At 39.0% G+C, this 20405-nt stretch overlaps 2 protein-coding genes across 7 annotated transcripts; both read left to right on the forward strand.

Moving 5' to 3' along the window:
* The first annotated feature begins 271 nt into the window (after positions 1-271).
* Positions 272-14131, forward strand: SNURF (SNRPN upstream open reading frame). 6 transcript variants are annotated; one of them, XR_014242206.1, is made up of 4 exons: positions 272-427; positions 5058-5153; positions 8329-8493; positions 13992-14127. XR_014242206.1 is itself a non-coding variant. In XM_082383644.1 (4 exons), the coding sequence occupies exons 1-3, from the start codon at positions 414-416 to the stop codon at positions 8438-8440; spliced, it is 222 nt and encodes a 73-aa protein (XP_082239770.1). In that variant the 5' UTR covers positions 272-413; the 3' UTR covers positions 8441-8460; positions 13995-14131. The 6 variants fall into 6 exon arrangements, 3 of the variants coding, with proteins under 3 accessions (XP_082239770.1, XP_082239772.1, XP_082239771.1); XR_014242207.1 differs by lacking the exon at positions 13992-14127 and adding an exon at positions 9217-10600 and having other exon boundaries at positions 8329-8501; XR_014242208.1 differs by lacking the exon at positions 13992-14127 and adding an exon at positions 9214-10600.
* Positions 14003-19900, forward strand: SNRPN (small nuclear ribonucleoprotein polypeptide N). The gene is made up of 7 exons (XM_082383642.1): positions 14003-14140; positions 15427-15578; positions 17846-17957; positions 18410-18562; positions 19010-19148; positions 19505-19630; positions 19736-19900. The coding sequence occupies exons 1-7, from the start codon at positions 14138-14140 to the stop codon at positions 19771-19773; spliced, it is 723 nt and encodes a 240-aa protein (XP_082239768.1). The 5' UTR covers positions 14003-14137; the 3' UTR covers positions 19774-19900.
* The last annotated feature ends 505 nt before the right edge of the window (positions 19901-20405 follow it).

Raw genomic sequence — 20405 nt, forward strand, 5'->3', positions numbered from 1 at the left:
AAGGTACGGACTTTATAAAGTTCCCAAAAAATAAATAATTCCCACTCCCCTGGGTGGAAGTACCACTGTAACATTTAGTGCGACTCTAAGAGCCATTAACTGCAGGCTGGTGGTGGCTCCTGGAGTCCCCTCACCCCTAAGGACCCCGTGCTTTGATCACCTGGGGTCTGGAAGATACCATCCCCCAGTTTTTCCTGTCAGGTAGGGCGCCGGGGCACCTGCAGGGCTGCGGCACCTCGCTACTGCGGCAAACAGACGCGCATGCGTGCCCAAGGCCCGGTGGTGAGGGGGTTGCCGCGCACGCGCAGGCAGAGCCGGCGTATTTCTTGGTGCCGCCCCGGCAAAGGCCGCGTAGAGTGGAGCTGCTGCCGGAGATGCCTAACGGTGTGTTCTGAGGAGCGGCCAGCGGCGCGATGGAGCGGGCCAGGTCAGCTGTGTGGTGGCTTCCCTCAGAGGCAGCATGGGAAACATTTTTGTTTGCATGATATCCCAGGCTTCCAGAACTAGAAGTATTTCAGTATTTACTGGGGATCTGGGCCCTCAAGTTCTTTGTCCGGAGGCCGGATAGGACACCTTCTGGAGGTTTGGGGCTGGGCTGACCCTCCTCGGGGGTATTCTGTCCGCGTCTTGTCAGGTCTTGGCGTGTCTGCACCGTCGTGTCGCGTCCCCTCAGACCCTCTCTAGGGTGGCCCTTTGTCCTTGAGGTCCAAGGCCGTGACTGCGGGTGGCGAGGGTACATCGCGGTGGCCACCGCGGTGTGTGAGGTGGGGGAGGGTACACGGGGTGGGGTCAGTGGGGCCGCAGTACTGGCCAAGGGGCAGCAGGTGCTGTGTCCGCGGAGGCACTGGTGTGTGGCAGTAGTGGGAGGGGGTGGTTGGGGTGCCTCCTATGGCACTGATATGAAGGGGGCGGCGGGGTGACCGCGATGGCTGTGGCGGGGGTGATTGGAGGAGGCGGCGGGGTGACCGCAGTGGCTGTGGCGGGGGTGATTGGAGGAGGCGGCAGGGTGACCGCGGTGGCTGTGGCGGGGGTGATTGGAGGGGGTGGCGGGAGTGTGGTGGGGTGGCCTGTGTTGCCACGGTGTGTGGGGATGGCGGGGTGACAGCGATGACGGGGGCCGCAGGGTGGCGGTGGGGCCGTGACAGGGCTGCGGGTCTCGCAGAGTGGCCCTCTGGGCAGTGGTAGAGGGGGTGGAGGGGGAGGGGCAGGGGCGGGGGCGGGCAGTTGGAGGAGGCCATTCGTTTGAAGAAAAGAGAGAACGTTCAATTTTGTGTGACTGGTGGTGCTCTTAGAATTTGAATACTGTTGCGAAACTCCTACCCTGCGCCTCAACTGAAGGGGTGGCTGCAGAAATGTCCGGTCCTTATATACTTAACTCCTTTATATTTCTCCCATTTGTGGGTTTGGTGTAAGATGAGGGATGTGATGTCCACAGCCTGTTTAGTGCATCTTGCGGGGGACCTGCCACGTTCTGGGATGTGACACGTAGGGGTGTCTGTCGTTCGCATAGGTTTTCCCTGCGTTTGGAATGAAAATTTCGAAGGCCAGCCCGGGAGTGCGCGGGGGTCGGTGTCACGTCACTGCCATTGTGCAGCTCCGCGAAGATGGCTGCTGCCGCAGCTGTACGGGTCTGCGCAGGCGCGAAGGGTGGGGGGGTGCTGCCCCTCCCCCTCAGTGCCGCAGTGTGGGAGGGGCAGCTGTGCCACTTCTGCCTGGCAGGGGTGTCAGCCGCACCCTCTGCAAAGCGACGCGCTAGGTAGAGGAGGTGGGCCTGGGTGGGCGGCTGCCGCGTCCTAATGCCGCAGTAGGGAAGGTGTGGGTTCAGGGTGCGCAGGCGCAGCAGCGACGACACCACCTCCCCCCTGCAGTGGGGCATGCTGCGGGGGACGGGGTTTGCGCAGCCTTTGCTGTGTGGGGCGGCCAGCCACCTCCTTCGCCTGTGTGCCCAATCCCTGTTTTCTTCCCTACTGTGCTGCAGTGGGGGTAGGGGGAGGGGAGGAAGGAGACAGGTTTGCTCAGCCTCTGCCTGGCATTCCACCATTTCCCTGCAGTGCCGCAGTGGCGTGGGGAAGGTGGGGAGACCAGAGATTTATACAGGGGGCAATTTGTACATTCTGTTCCTGCCTGGAATGGCAGGGCAGCCGCACTGTGCCCCTGGTTTTCTGTCACGCTTAAGGGAGAGGCGGGGGCCTGGAGGCCAAGAGAGGTGAGGACATTCCGGGATTTTACTGTGCTACTTAAGACAGCCTCCATCACCGGTGCAGGTGCTTTTCCATTTTTGTAGATTCTCCGTAGGTTTTATTGTGAACAATCTTAACTGTTCGCCACATTCAGGTGGCTTCAGTATCCCTTTAGACAACTCCCGTTCCTATAACCTCTGATTTCAACTTTCCAGGTTATATAATTCCACAACTGCATCTCTTTTAAGTGTCTGTCGTATTTCTTAATCGCTGGATATTCCATTGGTGATGTCATCTTTATAGATAACTTTCCTTAAATCAGGGGGTCGTAGCTCCTCCAGGGCTCCTAGGAACTGAGGGCTGAGTTGTGCTTGCTCAAGGAGGACTGGAGAGAGAAAAGTAGAATGTGGGTGTATGTGGGATTAGTGAATTCTTGCCCTTAATCGGATTTTTAAATTAATGGTTTCGTTCCATCATTTTTGAAGTTGGAGCTGCTGTGAATATTTGCTGAGAAAGGATAATTAACAAAGTAACTATTCCCGTATTATGTATTCCACTACTTTGACTTTTGGGGGGATATTTTTAAGGACTTTCTTTGCAGGATTTTGATGGGCTTGCCTTTTTTTCTTTTTTTTCTCGTGCATCATAAACAGTACGCCTGTTTGTGTGCTGAGTTAGAATGTAATTAAGGAAAATATAAATTCAGAAGCCTGGGAAGCTTTGTTCTGGAATTATTTTCGAGTAGTTTGAAAAATAGCAGGAGTCTGGTATTTTGCGATACTTACGATTTGCACCTATTTTTTTCTGCTTGTAGGAAGATAGTGCTTCAAATATGAACTTCTGATCATTTGGCCCTTTGCAAGATGAGTGTGCATCATTCCTGGTCCGCCATTTTGTAGTCTTGCCCTCGGGCTCAGGACCTCAATATGGCGGCCCCTGTGGAAAGAGCTGAAGTTTGAAGGTCTCTCTCCTGCCTTGTGAATATTTGGCATAGTACCACGGCTTTTTGAGGATGGGGAGGGAGTGTGAATGCTTTCTGAAGTTTAGAGCAAGGACACTTAGTCGAAGGACTGTGTGTTGCTTTCTAAAGCAAGGTACGTTGAGCAAGAGTTGTTGACGGTTAAGGCCACATCCTTCACTAATAAAGGTTTGGCAGAGAAGTTTATTTTCTGATTCCTGAATGCTGGGTGGCTCAGAATTCTTTTTGATGATTCTATAGGGTTTTTTTGGAGACACTGATCGTCTTATATTTGTTGGAAGATCACAGACTGGGATTACCTCACATTATATTTGTGTTTTTTATTTTTATTTCTCATTCTTGAGGTCCTAGTCATTGAGTTTATAATTGAGGTTTTTTTGGGGGGAGAGATGTAAGGCATCCTAAATATTTGATAGAATATTAGGCCGTTTATAATTGAGGTTTTTTTGGGGGGAGAGGTGTAAGGCATCCTAAATATTTGATAGAATATTAGGCCGTTAGGAAAAATATTGTGTGATCTCATCACATTTTCTTTTCAGTGCATTTCCAGATTAGTATTTTTTTAATGAAAGTGATTTTGGAGCAAAAAATTAACATTATGTACATATAACAACATTTTATTTTCTTAAATGCTAATTTTCTGAAATGTTCACTTTTGATGAAATCGTATTTATGGATTTCTTTCTCATTAGGTACTTTAGGTGTTGTCACATTGTCTAATCAAAGGTCAAGGAAATTAGCAAAGTATTTACAGTACTTTTACCATTTAAAAATCTGATATGTGATTTTTTAAAAAATGGTCTTTTCTACTGCTTGATTAGAACATTGAAGTTTTTGAAGCAAGAAAACAATTTGGGGTCATTGGTAGGCTATTTTGGTTACTTTGCATAATCTAAACATGAATTCTAAAAGCACAGGTTCAGGGAATTATCTTTTGGGATGTGTCCTTTGAATTCTGCCTTTGAAAAATTACATTGCATGACTTGTGTAAAATGCCTTTCTCTCCTTTCTGATTTGACATTTTAAAATTTCAATTTCATGAGTGGTTCCTGTAGTTTCTAATCTGGATGACCCAAGTAGATTTCATGTTCAGATCCCTTGAGCAGACATTTTGTGCGCTGTTCTGCAGATTATAATGTCAGTGGCTATGTTTCTTTTTTTTAAACAGTTTTAAAATTTCTTGTTTTGCAAATCCTAAGAAGCATTTGCACAAGAGGTTGCTTAGACATTTTGAAATTTAAATTTTATTCTTTATTCCACTATACGAAATGATCTATCATAGTAAACTATTTTTCAAACCATTTTTAGAATCAACGTTGTTATTTTTTCAGGGATATGTAGGTATGGGTAGTATGCCTGTATATAAATGTATCTCTGTAAGTGTATAGTTTTTTATCTGTATGTGTGAATATATGTAGGAATACACAATTTTGCTTAATTTTTTGATAGTTTTTCTTCCAAGTTTTCTGAGGTCAAAGGGATGCTAAAGGGAGAAAGTGGTTTTAGGATAGATTTTTGACTATTGGTGGATAAAGATATTCTAAGATTTCAATTTTACTTTTTTTTCTTTTCAGTTTTATTGAGATATAATTGACATACATCACTCTACCGTGTTTTAATTAGATTTAATTAGGTTAATTAGATGGAGTTTAAAAACTCCCATCATACTAAATACAGTTCTGAATATAATCTTTATTTATTTATTTATTTGGCTGCGTCGGGTCTTAGTTGCGGCACATGGGATCTTAGTTCCCCGACCAGGGATTGAACCTGCGTCCCCTGCATTGGAAGGCAAATTCTTAACCACTGGACCACCAGGGAAGTTCCTATAATCTTTAAAGAAATGGTTATTTCAAAAATTGATGAAGTGTATAAAACAAATCCTCTTTCTGCTTCAGGGACCGTTTACACCTGAGACGGACCACAGAACAGCACGTACCAGAGGTAGAAGTCCAAGTCAAACGGAGAAGAACAGCCTCACTGAGCAACCAGGAGTGAGTACAGTCAGCGTTGAGAACCAATTTAGGGCATTTTCAAATTGGAACAAAGTATCCTGTGATCAGGGGCTTGAAATGAATTTAATTAATGAAAGAAGCTTGTGCATGTTATATCGATATAGCAAAAAAGCAGTTAAATCATCCTTAACCGTGCCATCCTAACTTAACTCAACTTTTGTTAAAATTTTAGTAATACGTATTTCCCTTTTTTCCATATATGTGTGGGTGAGTGGTATCTTCATAAAATTCTACATCCTTCAACATATTTATATTAAAATTATTTCTGCTGTATTTATATTGTTACTAAGTCACTTTTTCTGTGCTTGCAAAATGTTCTGTGCTTTGAAGAGATGTTAATTTATGTATTCATGCTTGCTTTGCAATATTCAGAATTTTATTTTTAGTTAGTACATTTATCCAGTTAAAAACTTGTATACATTTTTTCCCTTCATTTATTTAGGATATGCATATGTGTTTCTAGAAGGGACATTTCAATTAAAAATATATTAACATTTCTAATGACATGGTATATATTGAGTCTACAGTTATGTGCATTTTGTCATTACCACAAATCTTGACAGTATCTGTGGGTAACATCATTTTTCTTTCCTAAAGCTGTTATTTTTCAAAATTATAAGTATTAGTAATATATGAATATAATCTCTTCTTAACACATAATTTTGAGATAAAAAGTGAGTGCCTACTTCAGTATACCACTAGTCCATTCCCCTTCTCTCTCCAGATATAATCCTCAGGTACTTTGATCTCTATTGTTTCAAACCTTTTCCTATGCATTCATGCGTACACACATGGGGTGAGGGGAGGCATTTTTGTGATTTGTTTGTTTACATACATGAGATTTATTCTGTAACAATGTGCCTTGGGGATCTTTCCATGTCAGTGCATATAAATCTACCTTATTTTACAAATTGCAGAGTATGGGTGCTGTAATAACATAGTTACATTTATCATTAGCTTACTGATGGATATTTAGGTTGTTTGCTTTTCTTAGTTATTACAATGAAGGTAAGAGCAGTCAATCTGAAAATTAATATTACAGTTGTCCCTTGAATAACAAGGGAGTTGGGGTGCAACCCCCCACATAGGCAAAAATCCCCATATATCTTTTGAGTCCCCCCAAATTTAACTGCTAATAGCCTGCTGTTGACCAGAAGCCTTACTGATAACATAAACAGTTGATTAACACATATTTTTATGTTAAATGTATATCTACATATATTTTATGCATTCATGACATACCTTTTTCTTTTTTTGATATTTCTATCCTCTGTGGTTTGTCTGCAAGTTTTTTCAAATTGTCACAAATCTCCAAAAACTTTTCCAATATATTTATTGGAAAAAATCTCAACATATAAGTAGACCCACGCAATTCAAACCCATGTTCAAGGGTCAGCTGTAGTTATTAATATTTATTTGTATTTTATTTCACTTCAAATATAAAGCTTTTTACAGAAATTGTTGTAAAAAGTGGGTAACATTTTGTGTCTTATTTTTGTTACTTGTTCATTTTATATGTGGAAAAATTTCAGTATATTTGCACATTTAAAATTATTGGTGAGGCGAAAGATTTCTCCATTTTCCCATGTTTATTTTACTTATTCTTCATAGTTCATTATTCTTTGTTACATTTTCGTTTTGGAAATTACTTTGAAAAGGAATATTTAAGAATGAATATTTTATATAGTTTGTCCTTTATAATAGGCATTTGCTTATTTTCTTTTATATGGTAATGTCATTTTTCCCCTTCAGTCTCTTGTAACTTCAGAGTTTTTAAAAGTGCCATTTTTTTCCTCCCCAGACTCTCTAGAAATATCTTGATGTAGTTTAGAGATTGGTGGAGGTATGGGTGGAGGGGATTTCTTGGGGGAGGATCTTTGTTAGTGGGTGAAGGTTCTATCATATTTGTTATATTTTATTAGAGCCTTTATCCAGTGCAGCATCAATGTGGACCAGTATAACAGATTATCATGTCCTAATCTTGTAAAAGACTGCTTTAGGTGTCATTAGTTTGTCAATATCTATGGAAATATTTTGTTGCTTTTGAAGAAGAAATAACTTCATTTTCCTGATGTCTGTTATGTATATTATGTAAAAATACTAGAGGATGCTGCACTAGGGGAAGAATCTGAGGGGAGTTTTGAGTTAGGAAAATAGTGTAATTTCCCCAGCCACCTTTATCCACTTTGTGAGTGGATTATAGGAACAGGTAAGCAGTATTGATATTCTCTAAGCCCAGCTTTAATCCTGAGTCATCTAGTTAACATTAACTTTGGTGTGATCCCAGAGGCCCACCATGAATAACAAAGATACTGCTATCACTTGTTAAACTCAGACAATTAGAGGTTACCTCCTAGGAACGATGGACAAAGTCCAGCCTAATTCTTTATTATATAACAGAATGTTAAAAATGTTATTTAAAAACTACAGAAAATAGTGGAAAACCTTTTATCACAGTCCCATTTTCAAATCCAGCTGCTGTTGAATATTTTCATATATATATACTTAACAGCAAGGGCAGAATTGGCTGGTGATTTTTTTTTTTTTTTCGTGCTTGTATTATTAGCCAGCAACTGTGTAACCTCCTGCATCTCTTATCCTCAGGATCAGATTCACAGCCAGGTGACTGATAGGTAGGAATATGTTGAGCATTTTTTTCCAGAATTCCCTGATGACTAATAGATGGTTGTTTACATAGTTTAAGAGCTTAAATAGCCTGGGCCCTGGAAGTTCTTTGTTTTAGGTAGTGACTTCTTGTCAGCATGAATGACAGCCTTAATGTCTCACTGGAAATGCCTTAACAAATGCCCACCTCCCTCCTTGGGGGTTAAAGAATTGTTTCCAGATTGGAAAGTAAGTAGTGGATATTATACTGACGGTACTTTCACAGGGCATTTTAAACAAAAAGAGCTCTTTTTTTTTTTTTTTTTTTTTTTTTAAGTTCCTTGCTAGTATCCCCAAAGAGGGTAAGTATCCCTCAGTCCCAGTAACTCTGTGTGAAGTCTCCTGTTTTATACTTTCTTCATAAGGTAATGGCATGCTCTGACCCTAAATGAGGATCTCCTTAAATGTAAGGGTCTCTGTGTTTTCTTTCACATTGTTATCTATATAGGAAAATGTCTTTTCATTTATGTGTATTGTGCTCTTGTCATAGGTGTCACCTGTATCCAAGGCGATCTCAGCAGCAGCAGCAGCAAGTACCTGTGGTGGATTTCCAGGCGGAACTGAGACAGGCATTCTTAGCTGAGACACCAAGAGGTGGTTAAAGCAGTATTGGAACACCCAGGTAGCTGATTCCAAGAGAGAAAACAAAACAAAACAAAACAGGTTAGAGTCGATGCAGTCATGATCAAGAATAAAGAACTAATTAAAGGGTAGGGTGTTTGGAGGTCATTTAATTATTGGGGATATGTCCAAAGAAATTTTTTTTCTTAAAGGCTTCATACAAATAAACACATAGCAGAAAGTTTAAAAAAGTAAAAGCAGGATCTTAATGCTTTTACCCTAACACTTGTCATGTATTACTTTCCAGACATTGTATAGTCCTTGCTTTTTAGGTAGTTTTATTCATATTTAACTTGTACTGATTTTCAAGTTAACATATGAAAAATATTTCATTATAAATAGCTGCTGAATATCCTGCTAATATGTTTTATAATTTCTTTTTGTGAGAGACTTCATTTTTTCTGCTGGTAGTTTGAAATAAAACTTCAGTGAATTGCTTTGAATAAAACTTTAGATAGGATCATTTCCTTGGATATGCAGATGTAAAAATAAATTGAGGCAAGGAATTTGAAATTAAGGTACATTTTCTGAATTGTATTATGAATTATTAGTCTTTATTATCATGAAAAAATATAGTGTCAGTTACACTTTCATCTTCATTGCTTATGTTAATTATATATAATTTGTTTCTATTGAATTATAAATACACATCACATCCATTAGCAAATGAGAAGCTAAGTATTTCCCATGCTTATTTACTAATTATTTTTTTGTTTTATCTTTTTCTTACCTTTTTTTACCAATGTGTTCGAATCAGCTGACAATGTAATAAAGCTATTAATCTGTGATTTTTCAATGTTACGTAGATTTATTTACAATGTGTCTTCTTGTGTTGGTTGCTTAGATTTTTAGGAAAACGCTATTAATTTTGATTTAATACTTTATTTTTCCTTTCCGACTTTTTAAAAATTAAGATCTCAATCCAAAGGGTTTAATATATACTTTTCAGAAACCACGAGAGGAAAGGGGTTTATAGATGAGTTTTCTTCTAGATTTTCTTTATTTCCATTTTGAAATATAACCCCTCAACTCAAATTAATTAGGCCTGTTTACGGCCATCATTTCGAATTTTAAAGCAAAGGGAAAACCCTCCCCAGCTGAATCCTTTACCCAGCATTCTCCAGTAATTGATTGGATTTGATTGCAAGACAGTGGAATTGATTTCAGGCGATAGAATCTGATCATTGTCCTCAGCTGTTCCCCAGAGTAAGGGCATTTTTAAATGAGTAAGTGTGCATAATTGACTATTTTTAACCAAGAATTTTTTGGCTCCTCAGTGCAGTTCACGTACTCTTGTAAGTTCCTGAGTAAAGTAATATTTAAATTATACATTATGATCTGTAAGTAGGGCCATCCAATTTTCTGAGTTTCAAGTGCTCGTTTCATCTAAACAGTACTAGGTGCTAGGATTGTTATAGAGCAGGAGTTGGTACAGTATCTGGCCCATTTATTGCCTGTTTTTGTAAATTTATTGGCACACAGCCATGTCTATTTATTTACGTATGGCCTGTGGCTGTTATTGGCAGTACAGTGGCAGATGGGAGTATTTGTGACAGACTGAATGGCAGGCAAAGCCTACAATATTTATTATCTTTCCCTTTAAAAGAAAAAGTTGGCTAATCTCTCTCTTACTCTCTTAGAGAACCACTTTCAAAGATGAAAACACTAAGGTGGAGCCAGTAAGGGAGTGGTGATAATATACAATGTGGTGGAGGGAAAGGGGTTGTAGAAGGAGAGTATATGAAGTAAATATTCCAGGGTAGAGAACCAGATGAATTTCTGGGATAAGGGTCAGGTCTGAGACTAGTGCTAAAGTCTGCTATACATGTAAATGGGTAAAGGCATTTTAACAGTTGATATGTTTTCTTTTTCATTATAAAAATCTAAATCATGTGAGTGATAGCCAAGAAAAATGGGAAAGTAAACCACAGACTTTAAATACCCGTGTTTCAACGGCAGCAGCATGAGGTTGAATTTTCTTTCATTTTGCCCTTCTGCTTTTCTTTTGAAAATGTAGTTAATTGTAATCATGCTTTTAAACTATTCCACTTACATGTATATCATTAATGTTCCTTCATTTTATTACACAGTAGTCACAATTATCATTTGTAATGAATAAATGATGGTCCATTCATGATTTACTTTTCCTTTGTACTTGTGTTTTTTTCCCCTAGTTTGCTATGCTGTTATGAATTTTAGTTCTATATTTTTAAGATATATTTGGTATTTTTAATTTATTAGGGTAAGGATCCAATTTTGGGCTTAGGGTATAAATACTAGTATGATTCTTAAATGTTTTGTTATGTTGCTTTCTAACAGCATTATAAGCAGTATTCAAGCAGTATTTTTTTTTTTTTTTTTCAAGCAGTATTCTTGATTGCCATCAAGAATACTTGCTAGAGTGATAATTTCTAAGTACTACCTTTGTTGTCTTTTTTTTTCCCTTTGATAAATAGTTTCAAAAAGGGAAAAATTGTTTTCCTCTGGTTTAAATGGCATTGCTTTGTGGATTAAGTTTCCACTTATTTGTGTTTTCTCATGTTAGACTTTTTGCATTTTTTTTTTCTGTGAAGGGTCTGTTATTTAACCAGGAGAATGAACACTAATACATTACCATTATTCTGAGACTTCTCATTTCTTACATGTTGCTTGGCCAAGTCTGACCATCATATCCTTTGATTTAAGGAAGCTTTACATATTTATGTAGTTTAATCATTTCAAACTCCACACGTTTCAAAAGTTTGAGAACTTCCTCCTCTGAGGAATCCCAGGATGTTTTTGGTCAGGGTCTCGGGGCCATTTTTTTGCTTATGTGCACTTTCATCAGGAGATTTACTGTAACTGCTAATTCCTTAATGCAGTGTGATATTGCTGCTCTTGTTTTCTTCCTTATAAAGCATTTTGTTCTCCTTTACTGTAGAGATACATTTAATCATTCTACAAAGTGATATATCTCCTTTCCCTTACAAGAGTTCATGATTATGGTCTGCTAAATTCAGGGACGAGAGATAATTGTTCCTAAATTTCAAGTCCCTTTCATTAAGGGAAGCGTTTCTTAACCTCCCCAGTCAGTCAACCCCTATTCTGAGTGAAATGTGTATCTCCTATTATGCAAATTATTTTATACATATTACATCCCCAGTTCTGAGGTCTCCAGTTCTTTAGTCCATGACTCAAATCACCAGATGCATTTTTATACTCGATAACTGGGTAACAAGATAGTGGGTATGGGAGGGGTTTGGAACCTCAAACAGGTTAGATGGACAGACGCATGCCTGACTGGCCTTCCTTTTTTGTTCTGATCCACTATACCAGGAAATCTTGTTTGCATTTGTTGATCTCTTAATAGCTAAACTCTATGAACTAGGGCTGATGAGGTATGTGTTCACTGAAAGGCCAAGCGGGATAAAACATTTGAAACGGGTTGGATTGGGAAATCTCAACTCTAAAATCTGTTTGGCGCTTGAAGGTAAAAGCCCTGTCTCTGAATTTTAAACTTTTACTGGAAGAGGTGACTACAAATTCCCACCTTAAATGCACATTTGATACTGGTTTCCATTATATTAATCTTTACATCTGAAACCTTTTTGTGATTACATTTCTTCCCTTTAAATGAAGTTTTGAAAAGCTACATCCAGCTACATCCTTTTTTTTCCTAATAATCACTGTCTTGTGGCTCATTGTCCGGTAGCACGTCTCCATTGTTGGTAAGGGAGTGAGCTTCAGTAGTAGTGTCTTGTTGAACGTTTAGCTGTGTTTGTTTTCTTTGAGGGCACCAATGGCAGTGTAAAAAGTAATCTTACTATGGATTTTGACCATTATTTGAAAGTCCAGACAGTTTACTTTTTAAAAACAGCTTTCTTGGTGTATAGTTCCTATACCATAGAATTTACCCAGTTACAAACAAGTGCTTTTTAGTAAATTTATGGAATTTTGCAGTCAATGCAACACATACTCTTAGTATTTTCCATTACCCAAGTAAGATCCCCTCGTGCCCATTTAATTCATTCCCCATTTCCACCCCTAGTTCAGACAACCACTTAATTTACTTCCTGTCTCCATGGGTTGATGAAGATCTTAAATCTTAGATATGCTATCATAAAAATGGAAATTGGTAGTGATTCAAACATATACCAAGTATTCCTGAATTTATAGTCTGCTTTATAGAGAATCCTATCAGAATTCAGAACATCTGAATTATAGGCCTTAAACTTCTCATGTGAATTTGGATTAGAAACTACATTTATTGCGGGGAGGATTGACTTTCAGGAAAAGCTGCACAAAGGATGCATGGCAGTTTGCATGTGGAGAAAAAAGCTTGGAAGATATTCTGAGTAATGATCAGTTTATTTTATTAGAAAACCTGATACCCTCCAAGTTCTCATAAAAATGTATTGAACTGCCATCAAATTTTGGTAATTATAGGGAAACATCCCCTGTGCATTTTACCATCCTTACTGAATTATTTATTTTATATCATTATGATCTCTTCTAATCTAGTGTTATAGTTCCACATGTATAATGGTATCCTCACCATTCTTTTACCTTATTGTTTTGATGTTGCCATAGTTCATAACCACTATTTAAATGATTTCATTTTCACATCCTAAAATAGATGATTTTAAATGTACTTAAGCAGTTTACTGTTTGTAAATTTTCTCTATTGAAAAAACAGTGGAGACAACAATCTTACTGGAAATGTTTGCATTGTTAAAAGTACAATTATACCAGATTTTGTTTATGATACTGAGTTACTTTTATGCATAAATCCAAATTCCCATTCAAAAGGAACATAATTTGTGTGTTTCCTTTTAAATGAGTATGATTAGTTTGAGACCCTTTACCAGTTTTGGCTAGGTTTGGTTCTCATACTTATTCAAAGCATTTTCTTAAGTATATTGGGGGAAAATGAGAGTATTGTTCTAATGCTTATTTCTTTGATTGCTAAGAAAGTTGACCGTATATCTGTGTAAGCATTTAGTAGCTGTATGTCCCCTTTTAACAAAGGACATCTTAAGCAGGTATATGATAATACATTAAGTTCTTGGTGAAGGGAGATTTCCTAGCTTATTTTGAAGGGACTTTGGCTTAAGGAAAGGGAACACTGAGGTAGAAAACATTTAGGTGGTTCAGCCAAGGAGCAAAAGTTTGGACTAACTCAGATGGAGAAACTTAAGGATACCAAAATGTTGAAGTTGAGATGACTTGGTGTTAATTTGTGACCAGAGAATGAAACACTACCTTAAATAAGGATGGAAAGAGAAAATAATACATTTTGGGAATGGAAAATGAAGCTTATTTTTGAAACATTTAAGAATTTCTGTGTAAAATTAAATTTAACCACCTGTTAACTCTGGGTGTGTACAATGTGGGAGTTAAGGTGATGGAATAGTGAAATTTGGTGTTTACTTGGTGGGTATGAGAGCATGAGGGGATATTTTTGAATGTCTCTTATAGTGCTTTTCATGCAAAATTGTCTACCTGTTTTAAAACATGGTAGATTGCAGTGCAGCTAGATCATGCTTTCCTCTGCAGGCTCCATCTACTATTCGAAGCTTCCGCCCCAGCTTGCGTTGTTTGTAGGAGAACCTGCATCATACCTTTATCTGTAGCCTTCCCTTAGGTCTTAAGGATCCTGAAACTTCCCTGTGGACATTGGATTTGGTGGAGCAGCAATCATGGTAAGATGTATATTAGGGCAGAGGGGTGAGAAGCTAATGTAAATGCCCAATATAATAGATTTCCAGAGTGTGGGGTGTTTGGGGGTTCTTAATATGGAATTAATCTATAGATATGACGCATCATTTCATGGAATAACAACTGGTGAAGACCTTTGTCTGTTGTCCTGTTACAGTGGTATAATGGTTTGGGAAACATCTTAAGAGAAATCTTGCATTGTGAGGAAATACAGAAGAGAGTTTTTGGTCATAATTACAGTGGTAAGGGACCGTCCTGCAGATGGGGGACTCTGAGGTCAGATTTCAATAGATAAAAAGACTACTTTAAAAATGGAGGGTCCAGCGAAACCACAGCCAAGGGAAAGGCCTTGGCGGAATCAGCAGGGAAAGAAAAATGGAGGGGTTTGGGGCTTTGAGGCTTGATTGGTTCAAAGGAAGGCTGTCTGTAGAGAGAAATAGAGCATTCTAATCCATTTTGTGTTTCTGTTTAAGTTTAGCTAATCAAGAACATATATTAACTGGAAAGATATCCAAAGGGACTGAAAATTAGTTTTTGAGGAATGGGAAGAATGTTAGATTTTACAGTGGTTTGTGGTCTTCCAAAGGGCCACAGCATGTAAATAGATACAGTATTTCTGCATATTAAAGTTTCATTGGAGTGGGCAATTAGGATGAAAATATTTTTAAAAGGTGCCTTAGCGGGACAGAAATGAAAGAAAAAGAGTTTGAGGAACATTGATCAAAGTTCTGAATGATATGGGATGTGGGGTGTGGTGGAACTAGGACAGAGACCTTTAAAAGGGAACTGAGAAATGATACATCGTATTTGCATTGGGTCGATGGGAGTTGCAAAGTTTTTGATGGAGATAGGAGTTTCCCACCATTTGGCTAGGTGTCTAGAGGAAAAGAAATAGCCAACAGGGTAAAGTATTCTGTAGGAGGGTGGGGCTTGGGATTAGAATTGGGGAAAGGACAGGGATTAAAATGATGGAATACTAAAAGGGAGAACTGGGTTTGGGAATCTTTACTGGGGAGGAAATATATTTAGGGCAATGGAAAACTGCATAGGGAGGGATTCTGAGAAGCAGAGGGTTCCATAGGGGAGTATAAATGGCCCTGGGTCCAAATTTGGTCTAGTATCTTAAAGGTATGGAGAAAAGAAATGGAGGCATGATATTTTTGTTAAGGAAGCCAGGTTTGGATTGGTATAGGAGTGGAGAAGGAACAGGAAAGGGTTAGAAAGTAGCTGCAGACAAGCTGATGACTAACTCTTCTCTTACTCCTTCCAGACTGTGGGAAAGAGCAGCAAGATGCTGCAGCACATTGACTATAGAATGAGATGTATCTTGCAAGATGGCCGGATCTTCATTGGCACCTTTAAGGCCTTTGACAAGCATATGAACTTGATCCTCTGTGATTGTGATGAGTTCAGGAAGATCAAGTAAGGCCACTTGGGTTTGGGCAGTGGGATACTGAGGGAGAGGCAGAACAGTAGTGAGGGTAACTGAAGGAGGTAGGGAAAAGACAGGACTGGTCTCTTGTCCAATGTCCTGGCCTCATCTCTGAATTGGATGAATCTCCCAGTATTAAGAGTCAGCTGTATCCACACTACTGTTTTAATTTTGGAAATACAATTATGAACTAAACTGGGAATAAGACTGTATGGTATGATCAAAATAACAAGTTATATTTATTTAGAAAATTGAGAAATGATAGGTAACATTAATCTGCAACATTCCTTCAGATTGAGGGAACCTTAAGAATAACAATTACTCTTCATGGTTGAGGAGTTGAGATGTGAATAGAATAATTCAGGCTGTGTCTAGCAATTGTTCGGCCAGCCTGTTTTCATGCCCCTTGTTTTGTCTGAATCCTCATGGTGAGTGTTGATTTGGTCTCAATCCCTAACCCCCTTGCTTATTTATCTTTGTGATTTGCCCATGCTGTTTCTTCAGAAATAACCTCTGTGTGTTTGTGCCTTACCATAGGAGGTCACCCTCTTTGCACCTGTGATTGGGGAGCTTCCTTTAACAATAAGAGCATGCCACTTGCTAGATCCCAGGGACATTCTACTTCCATTCAGTTGACTTTTCATTCAGAGTATTTGGGTCAGTGCTTGTAATATCTCCAGACGTTCAAGATGGCTTTGTTTCAGGCTCTTGGCAGAATTTACAAGGCATCACCCTTGACCATTAGCTTTATTTCTTCTATTTCCACAGTTAACGATATACTGTCCAAAAATTTAATTTGACCACTTCATTTAGGGATTTCAGATATGAAGAGAAAGGTGATGATGACCTTTGCCTGCCTGCTATAAGTCTGTTCTTCTCAAATCTGAATAGAATTAGTAACATATTCCTGTCCTTCCCTTTTTATTCATTCTTAGTCTTCTTCCTGCATACAAAGTTGGATCATTTCAGAAATTCTAGGATGGTGAATGCTTCAATGTTAATTTTTTGTTTAAATAATCTGCCTTTTTACTGAAAAGAATTTTTAAAACTACTTAAAATGTTGATGAATACTAAAGACATTTGATGAATGCTTTAGGTATATTCTTAATTTCTGTTTCACCCTTCAGTAAGTTACAGGGATAATCTCACCTAAATAATGCATTACCTGTAGTATGTAGTATAAGCCTCATGCATGTATGATTTTTGCTGCTGACAGATGAAGAAATTAGAATCACAGAGGTTAGAAAAAAGTTTTCAAAAAAATTTCCCATGGTTATATTGTATGTGGTAAGTCCAGGAATAAACAGGTGTCTGTTATTAAAAACTTTCTGGTACGCTGTCATTGCCTCTTGCTGTTCCCATCCCTTATTTCAGTTGTCTGTCGTCAGTATTTACTTATATAGTTAAAAAATGATTTAAATCCCATCTTAACATGAAAACTCGAGGTTTCAGTTTTGCCTGTCTTTAAAGTCTTAGCCAGTGGTGATCATTTTATAATGTATAGAAATATTGAATTACTGTGTTGTGCATCAGAAACTAACATAGTGTTGTAGGTCGCTTATACTTCAAAAAGAAACTCATAGAAAAAGAGATCAGATTTGTGGCTACCAGAGGCAGGGGATGGGGGAGGGTGAGTTGGATGAAAGTGGTCAAAAGGTACAAACTTCCAGTTTTAAGATAATTAGGTACAAGGGATGTAATGTACAATATGATGAATATGATTAACACTGCTGTATGTTATATATGAAAGTTGTTATGAGAGTAAATCCTAAGAGTTTTCATCACAAGGAAAAACATTTTTTCTTTTATAAGACGTGTTGGATGTCCACTAAACGTATTGTGGTAATCATTTCATGAAGTATGTAAGTCATTATGCTGTACACCCTAAACTTACACAGTGCTGTATGTCAATTATATCTCAGTAAAACTGAAAGAAAAAAGTAAAATTCCAAGTTTTGCAATCAGTACTATTAAAAAAAAAATCCTAGCTACGTTATTTGCATCTGTGTTTCACAAAGAAGAAATTAGTTTTGCTGTAGTATAACATTGAGGGAACATTCTGGAAGATTGAAGTACGATAGGAAAAGAGCCATTCACCCTTATATGTCAGTTGAGTCTAGTTTTGTTTGTCATAACTCATTAACTGTTTGAGCATGAGCATCTGGGCATCAATTATTGTCTTCATTGATACTTATCTATAAAAATGTTAGTGAGTGATCCATAACTTATCATACTAAAATTTTCTTCTGATTTACAGGCCAAAGAATGCTAAGCAGCCAGAGCGTGAAGAAAAACGGGTTTTGGGTCTGGTGTTGCTGCGTGGGGAGAACTTGGTTTCCATGACTGTGGAGGGACCACCCCCCAAAGATGTAAGGAAGATGTAGGACAGGACAGAACATTAATGTGGAAGGACATCACATTATTTGAAATATTTGCTAAGTCAGGGTACAGCAGAGGCACAGTATAGTGTGCCTTTGTCAAGTAAAACGTGCCTGGCACTTGATGTAAGTTCTTGCTTGTCTATACTGGGAGATTAAGGGTTTTCTGATGGGTTAGTCTACATGCTGGCTGCAACCTAGATATGGGTAGGAGTTGGTGATTTATTTCCTCTTGGTAGGGTCGTGAAAATATATGGGCTTACAATTTGACAAATGTACAATTTAATCTGTAGGATGCCTCCTGTGATGCTGTTTTGAATACAGAACTAATATGAGATAGGTGATAATGGGAAAATGGTGGGAAAAGGGTAGTTTTTTAGGAATAAGATTATTGATAACTTTCATAAGTCATTTGATTTCAAGCTATAATTTTTTTGTTTCAGACTGGCATTGCTCGGGTACCACTTGCTGGAGCTGCAGGAGGCCCTGGGGTTGGTAGGGCAGCCGGCAGAGGTGTTCCAGCTGGTGTTCCAATTCCCCAGGCTCCTGCTGGATTAGCAGGCCCTGTCCGAGGGGTTGGGGGGCCATCCCAACAGGTGAGGAACCGTTAGTTTTTATATTATTGGGAGAAAGTGCCTAGAACCTGAGGCTGAGGAGATTGAAAAATCTGAAAGTACATGCTATACTATGTAAGCAGCGTATGCTGTAGAGGGAAGAGAGGTACAGATGCACATTAGGAAGGCAGTAGATTAAAGCCACCATGATAATAGTAACTCACCACTGTTGGTGAGTGAAGAGGAGTATGGATGGATAAACCGGAGTTGAGAAAATGCAAAAGGGCTGATTAGGTTAAAAGGGGGCATGTTCAGTTTAAAGGAGAATGTGATAGTGTGCCAAGATTTTTTTAAATGAGAATAACAGGAGAAGTGCAGAATTGCCTTAATTTTTTGTTTAATAGTCTGTGATCAACCTCTTATTTTCTGTATTTGAATGATGCAAGGAAGTGCCTTACCTTGACTGTCTTTCTAACCATTCCTTCTCAGGTAATGACCCCACAGGGAAGAGGCACTGTTGCAGCTGCTGCAGTTGCTGCTACTGCGAGTATTGCTGGAGCCCCAACTCAGTATCCACCAGGGCGCGGGACTGCACCTACACCTGTTGGTCGAGCAACCCCACCTCCAGGTAAGGAATTGATGGAAAAGAACTAAAACAATTTGATTCTTAGATATAGGTGTGGATCTGTGAAAAAATTGTATCATCTTGAGGAGTAATGATGAAAAATACTCTAAGATACTGAATTAAGGCCCAGCCTAACTACCTAACTAGGAACTTGTAATATGTTTTCCACTTTTGGACACTGATTTTTAATGAAAGGCTATGGACTCTTTTGAGTTGGGATGGCCAGCATGGCAGTGGTCAAGGAGAAATTGTTCAATTCTACTTAGTACCAGGCTTATTTCTTTAAATATTATCTTGTGTTTAATGCTCCCATCTTAGCTGATTTATGAGGCCTTTATTTCTGCCATTTTTCATTCTAGGAATTATGGCTCCTCCACCTGGTATGAGACCACCCATGGGCCCACCAATTGGGCTTCCTCCTACTCGAGGGACGCCAATAGGCATGCCCCCTCCAGGAATGAGACCCCCTCCACCAGGAATAAGAGGTGAGTGGGTATACATATTCTCAGTGGTGCTATCCAGGCCCCTGAATATTTACATGTTTTTCTATTTTTTTATGATCTCATGGAATTCTGCTTTTTCTTTTCAAGGTCCACCTCCCCCAGGAATGCGTCCACCAAGACCCTAGGATACTATTGATCCTTAGTCACTTTTTTTTCCTGCAATGTGTCTTGTGAAATGTGTGGAGTGTTTGTGAGCTTTTGTCTCCTCTGCTGCATTAATATTAGCTAATAAATGCATAAATTAAACTGTGAGGTACTGTTGTACATTTTTTTGCCTTTTGTTTTTATTTTTGAGGTCAGGGTGAAGACTGGGATTTTTCTGGTCTTGAAGTTATTTTGGATTAGGTAAATCCTGTTAACCAACTCATTTAAATAATTTTCTCTTTAATTCTTATGATAAAATGTTTGTGATACTTTTTTCAGCTTCATAACTTTGACTTTGTGCACTGACTGGTGTCAGGTAATAACCTTTACACGTAATGAAACTTGACCCAGGGGGTTAAGTGGTTCATCTAAGATTCACACATAGCCCCCTCTACTTTACTATGCCATACATACTTGAAGGAAAGTAGGGATGTGATGAAAGGCCTTGTAAGGCCATCTATAGAAGGAAACTGTGGTGTTGAATTAGACTTTGTTCATTCAATCAAAGCATTTGGAATAGGAGGGTACTCCTTTTCCTTGCAAGTTTACCTCAGTTGATGAGCTTTTTACAGTGCCCTGTGCCTGTGCGGTCAGAGAGATGACACTATCCTGG

Source organism: Balaenoptera borealis (genome assembly GCF_965194805.1).
Source record: "Balaenoptera borealis genome assembly, chromosome: 3".
Classification (NCBI taxonomy): Eukaryota; Metazoa; Chordata; class Mammalia; order Artiodactyla; family Balaenopteridae; genus Balaenoptera; species Balaenoptera borealis.

Excerpts from the sequence above, each read along its gene's own strand:
- SNURF (XM_082383644.1), top strand. Across the intron at positions 5,154-8,328 it reads GCCTCACTGAGCAACCAGGA|GTGTCACCTGTATCCAAGGC; the intron begins GTGAGTACAGTC and ends CTCTTGTCATAG.
- SNRPN (XM_082383642.1), top strand. Across the intron at positions 15,579-17,845 it reads GATGAGTTCAGGAAGATCAA|GCCAAAGAATGCTAAGCAGC; the intron begins GTAAGGCCACTT and ends TCTGATTTACAG. Across the intron at positions 17,958-18,409 it reads AGGGACCACCCCCCAAAGAT|ACTGGCATTGCTCGGGTACC; the intron begins GTAAGGAAGATG and ends TTTTTGTTTCAG.